The 12,721-nt window shown below is 36.5% G+C and overlaps 1 protein-coding gene and 1 pseudogene across 1 annotated transcript; both read left to right on the top strand.

Moving 5' to 3' along the window:
* Positions 1–2,592: 2,592 nt before the first annotated feature.
* Positions 2,593–6,370, top strand: LOC104418596 (phosphoglycerate mutase-like protein 4). The gene is made up of 7 exons (XM_010029975.2): positions 2,593–2,951; positions 3,238–3,358; positions 3,983–4,033; positions 4,117–4,227; positions 4,492–4,623; positions 5,468–5,543; positions 5,988–6,370. Exons 1-7 carry the CDS (start codon positions 2,899–2,901, stop codon positions 6,206–6,208), a joined length of 765 nt encoding a protein of 254 aa, XP_010028277.2. The 5' UTR covers positions 2,593–2,898; the 3' UTR covers positions 6,209–6,370.
* A 1,559-nt stretch (positions 6,371–7,929) lies between these two features.
* On the top strand, positions 7,930–11,022 carry LOC104420446 (annotated as a pseudogene).
* The last annotated feature ends 1,699 nt before the right edge of the window (positions 11,023–12,721 follow it).

Here is a 12,721-nt window from a genome sequence, read left to right as displayed (position 1 = left end):
AAGTATTAGATTATCTTGTTTCTCCCTTCCTATCCTTCATAATGAGGTATTCCTCAGCCAAGATCAAAAAAATATTATTTTATTTTATCGTTCGACAAATTCTGATTGAGTAAAATCAAGTTGAATGAAAAATATTTCTACTATATGTATATATATAACATGCATGTGGTGATATCACCTTGCATGCGTGGGTTGTAAATGTCATGTGCGTATCTTACATTGAACAAGGTAAAAGAGTTAAGAGACCAAATCGAACAAAAACATAGTTAAAGAATCAATTGAGCAAAAAGTCTAAGAACCAATCGTGTCAATATCTTTTTTTTTATTACAATATTACTTGCTTTAGAGAAACTGGATGTCAAAACCTGCTAAGAAATTTGATTTACGAAATTGTTATTGTCTCAAAGATTATCTTCGTTCTAAGTCTTTTAATTTATAAGATTTGTCCAATTAGGGTTCATGAGGTCTGTTGCCATGGTCCCCCTGCCTTAAGAACACCAGAAATAAGCTGCGGTAGAGAGGGCATAAAAGGAGCAAGTGATCGTAGTTGATTAGAATATGAGGATCTAAAAATAATCGCTTATATCGCTTGAAATAATTAGTCAACGAAAAATATTTTTATTGTCAACAATTATTTATGTCTAAGTATTTTTGTGAACAATGAAAAAACTTTCCATTCCTTCAATTTTATAAGCGATATAAAGTGATCATTTTCAAGAAAATATTTTCAAAATCATTCATTTTTCAAAAAATAAAAATAAAAATTGAAGCCTAAATGATTGTCACTTCAGAAATTGGGAGTTGCTGGAAGTTTAGAGAAGCAAATGAAGGTAATAATTTATGGAGGGACATCAGACGGTGGATGCTCCAAAATTGCAAAAGTCCATAGGTGACAAAGTTTTTTTTTTTTTTTTTTGGTGTCCAATAGAGGTGCCATAATCCAGAAGTCTAAGAAGTGTCGAGTTCATAAGTGCTCCAAACTTAATGGGTTACTTATAGCGAGAACCGAGAGGGATATGTTGATTAATAGATGGTATGAAACATATTGAAATTCGGGTGTGAAGAAATTGACGATGGATAGATTGTCTCATACCATGAAGACATAGCCTAATAACAGCTTACCACGTGTTACAAGAACACCCGTGACACCAAAACCCAGTAAAGATGGTTATGTGGCAGGACTCGTAAGTCATCCCAAACAAATCCTACTTATCGAGCCAAAACTCAATATATCATAGTCCAACCAGAATAATCTAGGATACTGCCACTAATTTTATGTTATTTTTGCAGAAAGCAATGTTTTATGAAGCAAACTTGCAATAAATCCCTATGTAAAGATACTAGTTAGTTTGGAAGATGGCACAATGATATGCTTATTTCAGTGCCAAAAAAAAAAAAAAAAAAAAAACTGACCAATTTACGCATCACACTCTGTCCCTGCACGAGAACCTATAAGACATAAATAATAATAATAATAATAATAATAATAATAATAATAATAATAAAAAGTGAATATATGCAAACAAAACAAAATGCAAGAAGAAAAGTACTTTAGTTTTATTTAATAAATGTTTTAAGGACAAAATCTGTTGGTGCAAAAAAACAGAAAAATCTAAATCGAATTTGCAAGAAGACAACAAGCAAACTAAAATATTGAATCAAAATCAAATAGGATGCATAATTTGCCTAGTAGTAATTAATAAAAAAGGAAGTAAATTTTGAATCGAAAGATTGGACCAAGCTCTTAGATACGATCAAAAAATAAATAGGTTTATATTAAGAGCCACCTCCTCCCGCTTAGGAGAAGACCCTTCATTTCCTTGTACCATGCCCCTGTGTTTCAAGAGGGAAGGCGTTGCGGGGATCCAGGCAGGAAGGTTTCCCTTGTGACTGGGCCCCCGTGGGGGTTCCATTTTTATCGAGAGGGAACCCCTCTTTCTATCCTGTCTGATTTCAGGATGTTAAAACCTTTTAAAGTCTTGCTTAGGATCAAGAGGGATAATTATAGTGGGAACAACAAAAGGGCAACATATATACATATCATAAAGCATGACTTAGCTCCCTATCTATAAAATTTGTGTTGTTGTAATGAAACTATCTCATTTTAACAAAGCTTGTCTCGCATGACTAAAAGTAATCTGGCCGCAAGAGGGCCAATAATATTCCTCTAAAGTATCTTGATAAAACTCGCTTTCCTTTCTCATGGGTGTCTTTTATTTTTATTGATTCGCAAGCAAATTACGACATGTAAAATAAATAAAAGGGTTTCAAGAGGACACAAGTAGTTACGTAGTTTAGAAAATGGTAAATTCAAACGAGACAATTTGGTGGAATCGAATCTCCACCAACTGCGGGGCCGAGTTTAATGGTGGATGCGGTGTTTAACTAAAACAGTGATAACCGCGGGCCAGGGCGGGAGGAGAGGGAGGGAGGGAGGGGAGTGTGACGTGGACTTCACGTGGGTCGTAGCAGGGTTGTTGAACATTAGGTTGAGGAAAAAGAAAAGTGAAAAGTCAACGACGATATGGAACGATGTGAAAAAATTCGAAGACCTCGTTTTTGGTTAGGTGAACCGGGGAAGACGAAGACATTGAGATCACAAAGAAAAAAAAAGACGCCTTCTGTTATCTACGCTATTCATCATTTATAAACTTTTCCACAAAAGATCATGAAGACGAAAACCTCACCGCGTTGTTCTGCGACTTTCGTGTACGTATTTATCGTTCAAACCGGGACGACCGAGGCGAACATCGACGGCTCCGAATCAAATATTCAGGGACTCCATCAAGATTAATGGGTCTACGTTTGCTTATTGGCCGAAACACTTGCGCACGTTGTCGCTCCTGAAATCGAAGGTTGGGACTCGCAATTCCGTTCTTCGCTCCACGGTGATCAAGGATGCACAGTCCAGAGCCAAATCGCGAGCCTGCCATGTCGGATTCGAACTCGAGGTTTGACCTTGTCCACTTTTTCTCCGAATTTTTCCTTTGTCTAGAAGTTCCGCAAAATTTGGAGGATAATGAAAAACTCTGGAATGGGCGAGCTCAATTCTAGTTTTGTGGGTGCGTTCTGTTTTTCGTCATGTTGGTGATGATGAGAACTTGCCGCTGATGAAGCAAATGACATTTTTGACTTTCCATGCTGTTTCTTTCGTTTCACTTGTTTGCTTTAGTGGTGGCTTCTGCTTTAATATGCGTGAGATTTACCAGTACCCTCTTTTCACGGGTTATCTTTCAGGGTTGCTGCTGATATGGTTTGCAATGGTGATGCTAAATCGGTTCTAACTGGGGTAGACTATGCTGAAATCATTGTCATACGTCACGGAGAAACGGACTGGAATGCTGATGGAAGATATCAGGTTTTCTATGCTTCTGGATTTCTCTCTAGCCTTCTAATTTTGTAGAAATTGTTGATTAACATTACAATATCGAAGGCTGCATGTAGTAAACTTTGATATTTGCCCATTGCGTGACAAAATAAAGTGTAAATGTTTAGTTAATAGCGGCATCATTTTGGTGAAGGACATCACTTCTTGTCAAGCTATGTAGCTGCGTTGGACCACATAAATCTATGATTGCATTGTGAATCAACCAGTACAAGCCTTTGCTTGAGAATCCTATTTTAATTTTCATACTTTTCTTTTCCTATATAAAATTGGAACCTGTGATGGCAAGAAAACATTCAGGATGAGCCCAAAAGATGATAGAGAAGATGTAATGGCAAAGTATATGTACACTCTACCGCTAAGGTTTCATATCTTCTACTACTGCTTTCGTGATTGTGGGATCAATATTCATTCCACGATAGGAGATGCCTAATCGAATTAGAGAAAAAGCATTACTAACTTGTAATTTCTCTGTGTTTATGAAAGGGTTGAGCAAATATATCTCTAATTGTGCCGATATCTGCCATCTCATTGCATTTCGTTTAAGAACTGGGTTCTTCCTTTTTTTTCTATTTACCTTCAAATTACACTAAACAGGGAACTCTGGATGTTGAATTGAATGAAATTGGGAGGCAGCAAGCAACTGCCGTGAGTATTTTCAGTGATATATAATCCCTTTCTTTGGATTGACCAACCAGTTTATTAGCATCTTCCATTATTTTCCCTGAAAGGTGGGTGAAAGGCTATCCAGAGAAGGTAAAATCTCTGCAATTTACTCATCTGACCTAAAACGAGCTTTTGAGACGGCAAATCTGATTGCAACTGCTTGTGGTGGACTGGAGGTATGAATATAGCGACACCGTTCTTGATCAGTCATTATACCTATGAGAATTACACATGAATTTTGGCATTATCTTCTTGGTGGTACGAAAGCCAACATGTACCTAATTTCAGACAGTGATGTAGAGCTAAAAAATTCCATTAGCTGTTATCTTTATTCGTTGGATAGTTCAGAACGCTGTAAAAGTTCGTGTCTATTTTTACAGTTCGATTAATGATTAGGTCCTCTGAAAAATGTTATATGTTGTTTTCAAATGAGAAACTAGGTTATAAAGGATCCAGGTCTACGAGAAAGAAATCTTGGGGATCTTCAAGGCCTTCAGCCACATGCTGCAGCTAGTGTCTGTCCTGAAGCCTATAAAGCCCTTCAATCGCAGAAGACGGATCAAGAAATTCCAGTGGGTTTTGATTTGCATGAAGCTTGACAAAATGCACTTGACTTTGTCAAATTTCATTTTGTCACTAACTTTCTATATGGAAACTATGCATAAGTGGATATTGCAAAATTCATAATTTTTGTTATTGGAGTTGTTCAATGGTTCAGGTGATGTGTTTTTTTCTATATTGTGCATACACGTCTATAACAATTTCAGTCCCATTCTTTTGGTGGATTATGACATATACAGTCCTTAAACTTTGACTTAATGTTCAATTTGGTTCCTAAACTTTTAATTTATTTAATGTGATCTTTAAACTTTAACTTAATGTACAATGTCGTCTCTTAACTTTTAAATTGTTCAGTGTAGTCTGTGAACTTTTGTTACATATTCAATACAGTCCTTGAATGGTAAGAAAACATTGAATGTAGTCCCCGATCTTAAATCAATAGAAGGACTACATTAAACATTTTTTATGGTTCAAGGATTGTACTAAACATGTACAAAAAGTTGAGAAGCTATATTGAATAGATTAAAAGTTTAAGAACCATATTGCACATTGGGCAAAGTCTAAGGATTACATTGAACAAATTAAAATTTCAATGACCAACTGCACAATAGGCTAAAGTTTAAGGACTATTTGTGTTATTTTTCCTCCTTTTGATAGTGTAATGGATTCACATCTTACATGTTCTTTCTAATCTGTAAAACATAGTAAAGCTCACACATCATATGTTAGGCGTTACAAAACAAAGGATTACAAGATAAATATTTATTGAGAAAGAGTTTGGTAGTCTCTAGGGTTCAAATTGCTTCACTAGTGGAATGTCTTATTCGTCATTTCTCTTGTATCTTCTGCATACAGGGTGGTGGTGAAAGTATCGATCAAGTTTATCAGCGCTGCAATATGTGTTTGCGAAACATCAGTGTGAAGCACAAAGGTAAAGAGATGATTTATGTTGCTCATTCGCCAAAATTGTGGAGTGTTCTACTAATTTATATGTGATGTTAATAGTTTTATTCATGAAAGTAACTCCTCGCATAGTGTTGACAAGGCACTGTAATACTCATATGTCACCGGTTTGAATCTCTATAGCTTATTTTTAAAGGATTTTTTCACGGATTACCTTTTTCAGTCTTGAAAACTAGGCATCACAGGACTTGGTGAACAGCTTTAGTTGATGTTTTAATGCTTCTTGAGACTTTGATGATACTCTTTGCTTTTAAATGCCTTTTCTTTAGTTTGCTTCCTTTGTTATGGTAGAAGAAATACAAGGACGATGGGTACCATTATTTAAATGCGTTTTCCTTCACCACCAAAGAATTTCTAATACAATTTAAGCTGGAAACATAAAATGCAAATGAAACTTTTCTTCACTGTGCAGGAGAGCGAATAGTAGCAGTCACCCATGGCAGTGTACTCCGAAGGCTTCACGAGCGAGCTTGCCCAAATAAACAATCTGTGAAGTTCCTGAATACTTCCGTCAACATTTTCCACTTGTCTGATGGGCACAACTGGGTCTTCGAATCTGGGGGTGATGTTAGTCATCTCAACCAAATAGGATATCTGAGAACAGGGTTTGGTGGGGATAGAACTTCTAGTTAGATCAAATCTCTAGGGTGCTTTTCCTGTACCAATAATTAGTTGTGGCGGGACCTACTGAGAAGCATGATTTAGTCCTTATTGTCTTGAAAGCATAATTTCATTCTTGGTTTGTACATTATGCGATTCGTCCAATTGAAGTCCTTGAATCCTCAATTTGCAATATTTGGATCCTTTAGTTTTTTTGTCGAGTCATTCTGTCCTTAATTAACTTAACTATTCTAACATGGCTGCTGGTAGGGCAATTTTAAATATTTTGAAAAGAGAAAAACAACAGAGCATATGTCTGGAAAAAAATGCTTAAATAAAGAAAAAAGAAGAGCGAAACAGAAAAGCAGAAAGACGAAGAAAAGTTTTGTTTGAAAAAAAAAAGTTTTAATAGGCTTTAATGTTTTTTTTTTGTAAAGAAATAGGCTTTAATGTTTCAAATTAGCTATTATCGAAAATCCTACTATTCTCAGTAGCTCTTCTTAATGTTTTAAATTTCGCTATGAAGGAAAATTTGGGGTATCCTGTGCATTTCCCTTGGAGATGGCACGGATTGCAAATGTTTGTTCTTATGATGCACATGCATCTCGTAATGTGAACAGATTCCTATTGACATTCGTACTCAGTATCATTCGAGACATAATTTAAAGTCGTACATTATGATCCTATCTTTTATCCCTGACACAATACATAGTTAAAGTATGCTAAAGAAATATTCACGATATTTTAATAAGATAACGTGTTAGGTAAATACTACAACCCCCCTCCCCCAAATAAGAACACTTGTGCCATATTTACCCAAACAAATTTTTATGTTACAAAAACTCCAAAAACTAGTGCACCCATGTTGCCTTTACTCCAAATTGGTGCACTTAATCCCCATTTACCACAAAAAAATAAAAAAAAAATGATGTCTTAAAAAATCCTAAATTGGTACAATGTCGCATTTTATGCCAAACTAGTGCACTCATGTGACATTCACCCCAAAAATTTCAAATTTACCACAATTTGGGATAAAATGTAACGAGTATATCAATTTGGGATAAATATGAAATGGGTATATCAATTTAGGAATTTTTCATGACACAAAAGGTAAATGTGGTATGTTTATACCAGTTTGCGAATTTTTGTCACATAATAATTATTTTGAGGTAAATGTGATCACGGTGTTTCGATTTAGGGTTTTTGGCTATATTAACGCTAATATGTACGGTGTCTTAAATGGTGGCTTAATATGTAATGTCGTTTTTAAATTTTTAATTTATTTAATACAATCCATGAACATTAAATATGATCCATAAACTTTTTGCACATGTTCAATTTAATCTCTTGACTTTATCAAAATGATCAATATTATCTTTGAACTTTGAATTAATAGAATGACAGTATTGAGTATTTTTATATAGTCTAGAAATAAAAATGAATAAGTATTAAAATTGAGGGATCACATTGAACAAATTAAAATTTTGTAGATCACATTACATATTAAACCAAAGTTCAGATACCATATTATATATTTAAACAAATTTCAAAGATTATTTGTTTCGTTTTCTCTATTTTATACTCGCCCTCGCCCCCCAAAAAAAAATTCTGGACACAGAGATTTTCAAAGTCCAGTACCATAATGGGCTTGGGCTGGTTGTTTCTCTAGGTGGGCCCACTTTACCAGGCCCATCCGCTTCGCGGTGCGTAGAAAGCAAGCCGGGAGAGGTCGAGTCTGACGCTTCGCGCAGAGCATGAGCGCACTGCCCGCCCCGCACATTCCAAATCCAACGGTTTTCTTCTTCTTCCTTGTCATTCTCGCGTCGTATCGCACATTGTCGCTCCTGTACTCGAAGATTGGGAGTGAGGTTCGGTTCATCGCTCAACGGCAATCGAGGACGCAAGGTCCAGAGCCAAATTGCAAGCCTGCCATTTTGGGTTCGAACTCGAGGTCTGACTGACCCTGTTGCGGTCGACTTTTTGCTTTGTGCGTCGTGATGTTCCGTGAAATTTGGAGGACGGTGAAACCCTCTGGAATGACTGAGCTCAATATATTTTTTTGCCGGCACTCTGTTTTTTTTGGCATGTTGGTGATGATGAGAACTTGTTCGCAGCTGATAAACCAAACGAGTCTATCGACTGTTCCAATTGATTCAGTGGAGTTTCGATGTTGTTTCTCTCGCTTCACTTGTTTGCTTGTTTGCGGATTCTTTTGGACCATTTTCCAGACCAATGTCACTGTGTGAGTGTCTTAGGCTGCATTTAATGTTCGTTTTTGTTTTAATCTTTTACTCTTTAGTGATTATAGTTGGCTGCTGTCTTCATGTGCGGGAGGTTAACCAGTACTCTGTTTTCCTGCTTATCCATTAGGGTTGCTGCTGACTTGGGCTGCAACGGCAATGCTCAACCAGTTCCAAATGGCGTAGCCTATGCTGAAATTGTTGTCGTGCGTCATGGCGAAACTGAGTGGAATGCTGATGGAAGAATTCAGGTTTTCTTTGCCTCTGGATTTCTCTTTAGCCTTTTAATTTTGTAGAACTTGCTCATCACCTATTATGATATAAAAGGCGCATGGAGAACAGTGTTTGATTGTTGCCCATCGTATGACAAACGAACAGGATACAATGCAGATGCTAAGTTAATAGAGGCGTCATTTTGGTGAACGATATCAGTTATTGTTAAGCTATGTGGCTGCATTGGGCTACATATATCTGTAATTGCATAGTGAATCCACCATTATTAGCCTTCACTTGAGAATATATGTTGATTTCCATAGTGCTCTTTTCCTATGTAAATATGGTACCTGTGATGGCAAGGTAACACCTCAAGGTGAGCCAAAAAGATGACAGAGAGGACGTAATGGCTAAGAACATGTATTACAGTAACTGTGACTAAGCGATCAATATTCATAACATTATAGGACAAGCCTAATAGAATTACAGAAAGGAGTTCGAGCAAGTATATCTCCAATCGTGCTCATATCAGCTATCTCATGCATTTTGTTTGAGCACTTGTTTCTACCACCTTTTGTATTTACCTTCATTACTTATTTCATTATGTGGAACAGGGACATCTGGATATTGATTTAAATGAAATTGGGAGGCGGCAAGCAACTGCAGTGAGTACTTTTTTGTGATATGTTATCCCTTTCTTTGGACCGACCAACCTGTTTATTTCCTTCTTCTATTGTTTTCCCTGAAAGGTTGGTGAAAGGTTGTCCAGAGAAAGTAAAATCTCTACAATTTACTCATCTGACCAAAAACGAGCTTTGGAGACGGCAAATCAGATATCAACTGCTTGTGATGGACTGGAGGTATGAATATAATGAGACCATTTTTGATCTGGCTTTCTTTTAATGAGAATTACTCATAAATTTTTGTATTATCAATTTGGAAGTACGGAACCTAGCATATACGAAAATTTCAAGCATGATGTAGAGCTAAAAGATTCCATCAGATGTTATCATTATTTGTTGGAAAGTTCTGAATGTTCTAAAAGTTCATGTTCATTCTTACAGTTTAGTTAATGATTGTGTCCTCTGAAATATCTTGCATGTTGTTTTCAAATGAGAATCTAGGTTATCAAGGATCCAGGTTTACGGGAAAGAAATCTAGGCGAGCTTCAGGGCCTTCGGCCACCTGCTGCAGCCAGGGTCTGTCCCGAAGCCTTCAAAATCCTTCGATCGCAGAAGACGGATCGAGAAATTCCAGTGGGTTTTGATTTTCCCTGAGCTCGACAATAAGCACCTGACTTTGGTCAATTTTCATTTTGCGACCAACTTTCAATTTGGAAACCGTGCGTAATGTGTGTGGATATTGCAAATTACATGGTTTTCGTCATCGGAGTTGTTTAAATGGTTCACCTGATGTTATATATACAGCTAGAAGAATTTTAGTCCCATTCTTTTGGCTTTTTTATGGATTCACATTTTATATGTCCTTTCAGTCCTTAAAATATAGTAAAGTTCTCATCTCATATATTAGGCATTACAAAAAAATTATTTACTTGATAAACATTTATCAAGAAAGAGTTTGGCAGTCTACTAGGAGCAAATTGATTCATAGGTGGAATGTTTGATCGGTGTTTCTCTTGTTTCCTCTGGACATAGGGTGGTGGTGAAAGTATTAATCAGACGTAGCAGCACTTCACTATGTGTTTGCGAAACATTAGTATGAAGCACAAAGGTAAAGAGATATTTTTATGTTGCTTAATCGCTAGTATTGTGTGAGTGTTCTAATAAGCTAAATGCGATGGTAATAGTTTTTTTATATGAATATGACTCCTTGCATAGAGTTGACAAGGCACTATAAGTTACATCTTACTTGTTCGATCTATAGCTGCTTTAAAGGAGTTTTTCTAGGATTACCTTTTCCAATGTCAAAAACTAAGCATCGCAAGAATTGGTGAACGGCTTTAGTTGTTGTTTTAATGCTCTCTAAAGCTTTGCTGGTGCTCTTTGCTTTTAAAGGATCTTTCTTCGATTTGCTTTCTTTGTTATAGCAGAAGAAAGACGAAGACGAGATAACCATGATTAAATGCACTTCACGTTCAATACTAAAGAATATTGATACAATTTAAGTTGGCAAAGGGAAATTGCAAATAAAATTTTCCTTCACTAAGCAGGAGAACGAATAGTACTGGTCACTCATGGTGGTGTAATCCAATCCCTTCATAGGCGGGCCTGCCAAAATAAACGATCTAGCAAAAAGGTACTAAATACTTCTGTCAACATTTTCCATTTGTTTGATGGGGACAACTGGGTCTTGAAATCCTGAGGTGATGTTAGTCATCTCAACCAAATGAAATATCCGAGCTCAAGGTTTGATGGGGATGAAACTCCTAGTTAGATCGCTCGGGCTGGATGCTGTTCCAGAAGCCTACTAGTAATGAGGTATGATAAGACCAAAATCAGTGGGAAGAACTGAGAGAAGGCATACATTGATTGTTCGAACAATTTTTCTTAATGGCCTAGAAGAATTCTATCCTCTGGTCACTCAACCAAAGTGTTTCGGGTGCCACAATTGTTACAAGTACCCAGATAAAGATGAATTGCTTAACATTGTAAATTGTGTCAAAGCCACGGGATCGTTTCTTGTTATTAGCAATAAAATTTCGTACATTGATTAGTACGTTTAGGTAATGGTAATTATATCTGATCATGTCTTTATAGGTTCTATATTCGCCATTTTCTTTATGGGTTTGTTCTTGAGCTTTGTGCGCTTGGCAGGCATGAATGCAATTGATGATGTCTGCTTGATTTAGATCTCCCTTAGACGGCTTTTCTGTTGCATCCTTATGCGTGGATGTTCGGTGCTTTCGGTTCACTCGGCTTATATCGGTGGCATTCACACCATTCTCCATACGTATGAAAAACTAAGCTCAGTCGAGTCCTCGATTTTTTGCAGATTCCAGCATGTCTAGCATTGCCGCACCTTCCAGCAAACCTGTCGTGCCTTTCACCCGGGCAAGAGGCCTCGCCCAGTGGTTGGTAAGCTCTACCGACTCTTGGTGGGCACGGTGAGGAAAAACAAAAGAAAAGAAGGAAAGGAAAAGAAAAGAGAAAATAAACGAAAAAATTAGATAAAAATTTCAAAAAGTTGTTAAAATATTATTAAAAATTATCCCAGTAACTGTCCGCCATGCGACGTAGGATGCTCGGTATCCATGTCAGCAATTTATAATCATAATTGGCCGAATAAATTAAATTGTTACAAATATAAAAATTTAGAATTTAATTAACAAAAAAAATAGTTTATGACTAAATTAGTATAACTGTAATAGGTTTATGAATTTTTTTTTTATAATTTTCCCCTGATGGATGGGATGAAACACGTTGAAATTCGGGTGGAAGGATTGTCTCATATCATGGGGACATGGGATTACGAGGACAATGACACCAAAACTCACTAAAGATAGATATGAGGCATGACACGTAAGTCATCCCTAACAGATCGTGCTCATCAAGGCAAAACTCAAGGACATATCATACCAACTAGAATAACCCAGGATTCTGCCACTATTTTTATATTATTTTTGCAAAAAGCAATGTTTAGTGAAGCAAACTCACAACAAATCCTAAGTAAACATACTTGTTAGTAAGTTTGGAAAATAATACAATGATATGCTTATTTTACATAAAACTGACAATTTTGCGTGACACATTTTGTCCCTGCACGGTGAAAATATGCAAATAAAACAGGATGCTAATAGATCATATATGTATTTTAATAAGATCAAATAAGTGCTATGCATATAATAAAGTTTTATTGAAAGCGCCATTGGGTTTGTTAGATAAAAGCACTTTAAGTTTATTTAGTAATTGTTTTAAGGGCAAAATCCGCTGGAAAAATAATAGAAAAATCTAAATCGAACGTGCAGGAAGAAACAAGCAAACCCAAATATGGAATCAATATCAAATAGGATGCATTATTTGCTTAGTAGTCAAGAAACGAAGTAAATTTCGAATCCAAAGATTGGACCAAGCTATTTGGTCGAATCACATGTCCCCCACTTGTTGGGCCTCGTTTTAGGTGGTTGCGGTATTCA

This window comes from Eucalyptus grandis, chromosome 9 (assembly GCF_016545825.1).
Source record: "Eucalyptus grandis isolate ANBG69807.140 chromosome 9, ASM1654582v1, whole genome shotgun sequence".
NCBI lineage: Eukaryota > Viridiplantae > Streptophyta > Magnoliopsida > Myrtales > Myrtaceae > Eucalyptus > Eucalyptus grandis.
Note: the sequence above shows the minus strand (reverse complement) of the source record. Positions and strands in the feature narration are given on the sequence as shown.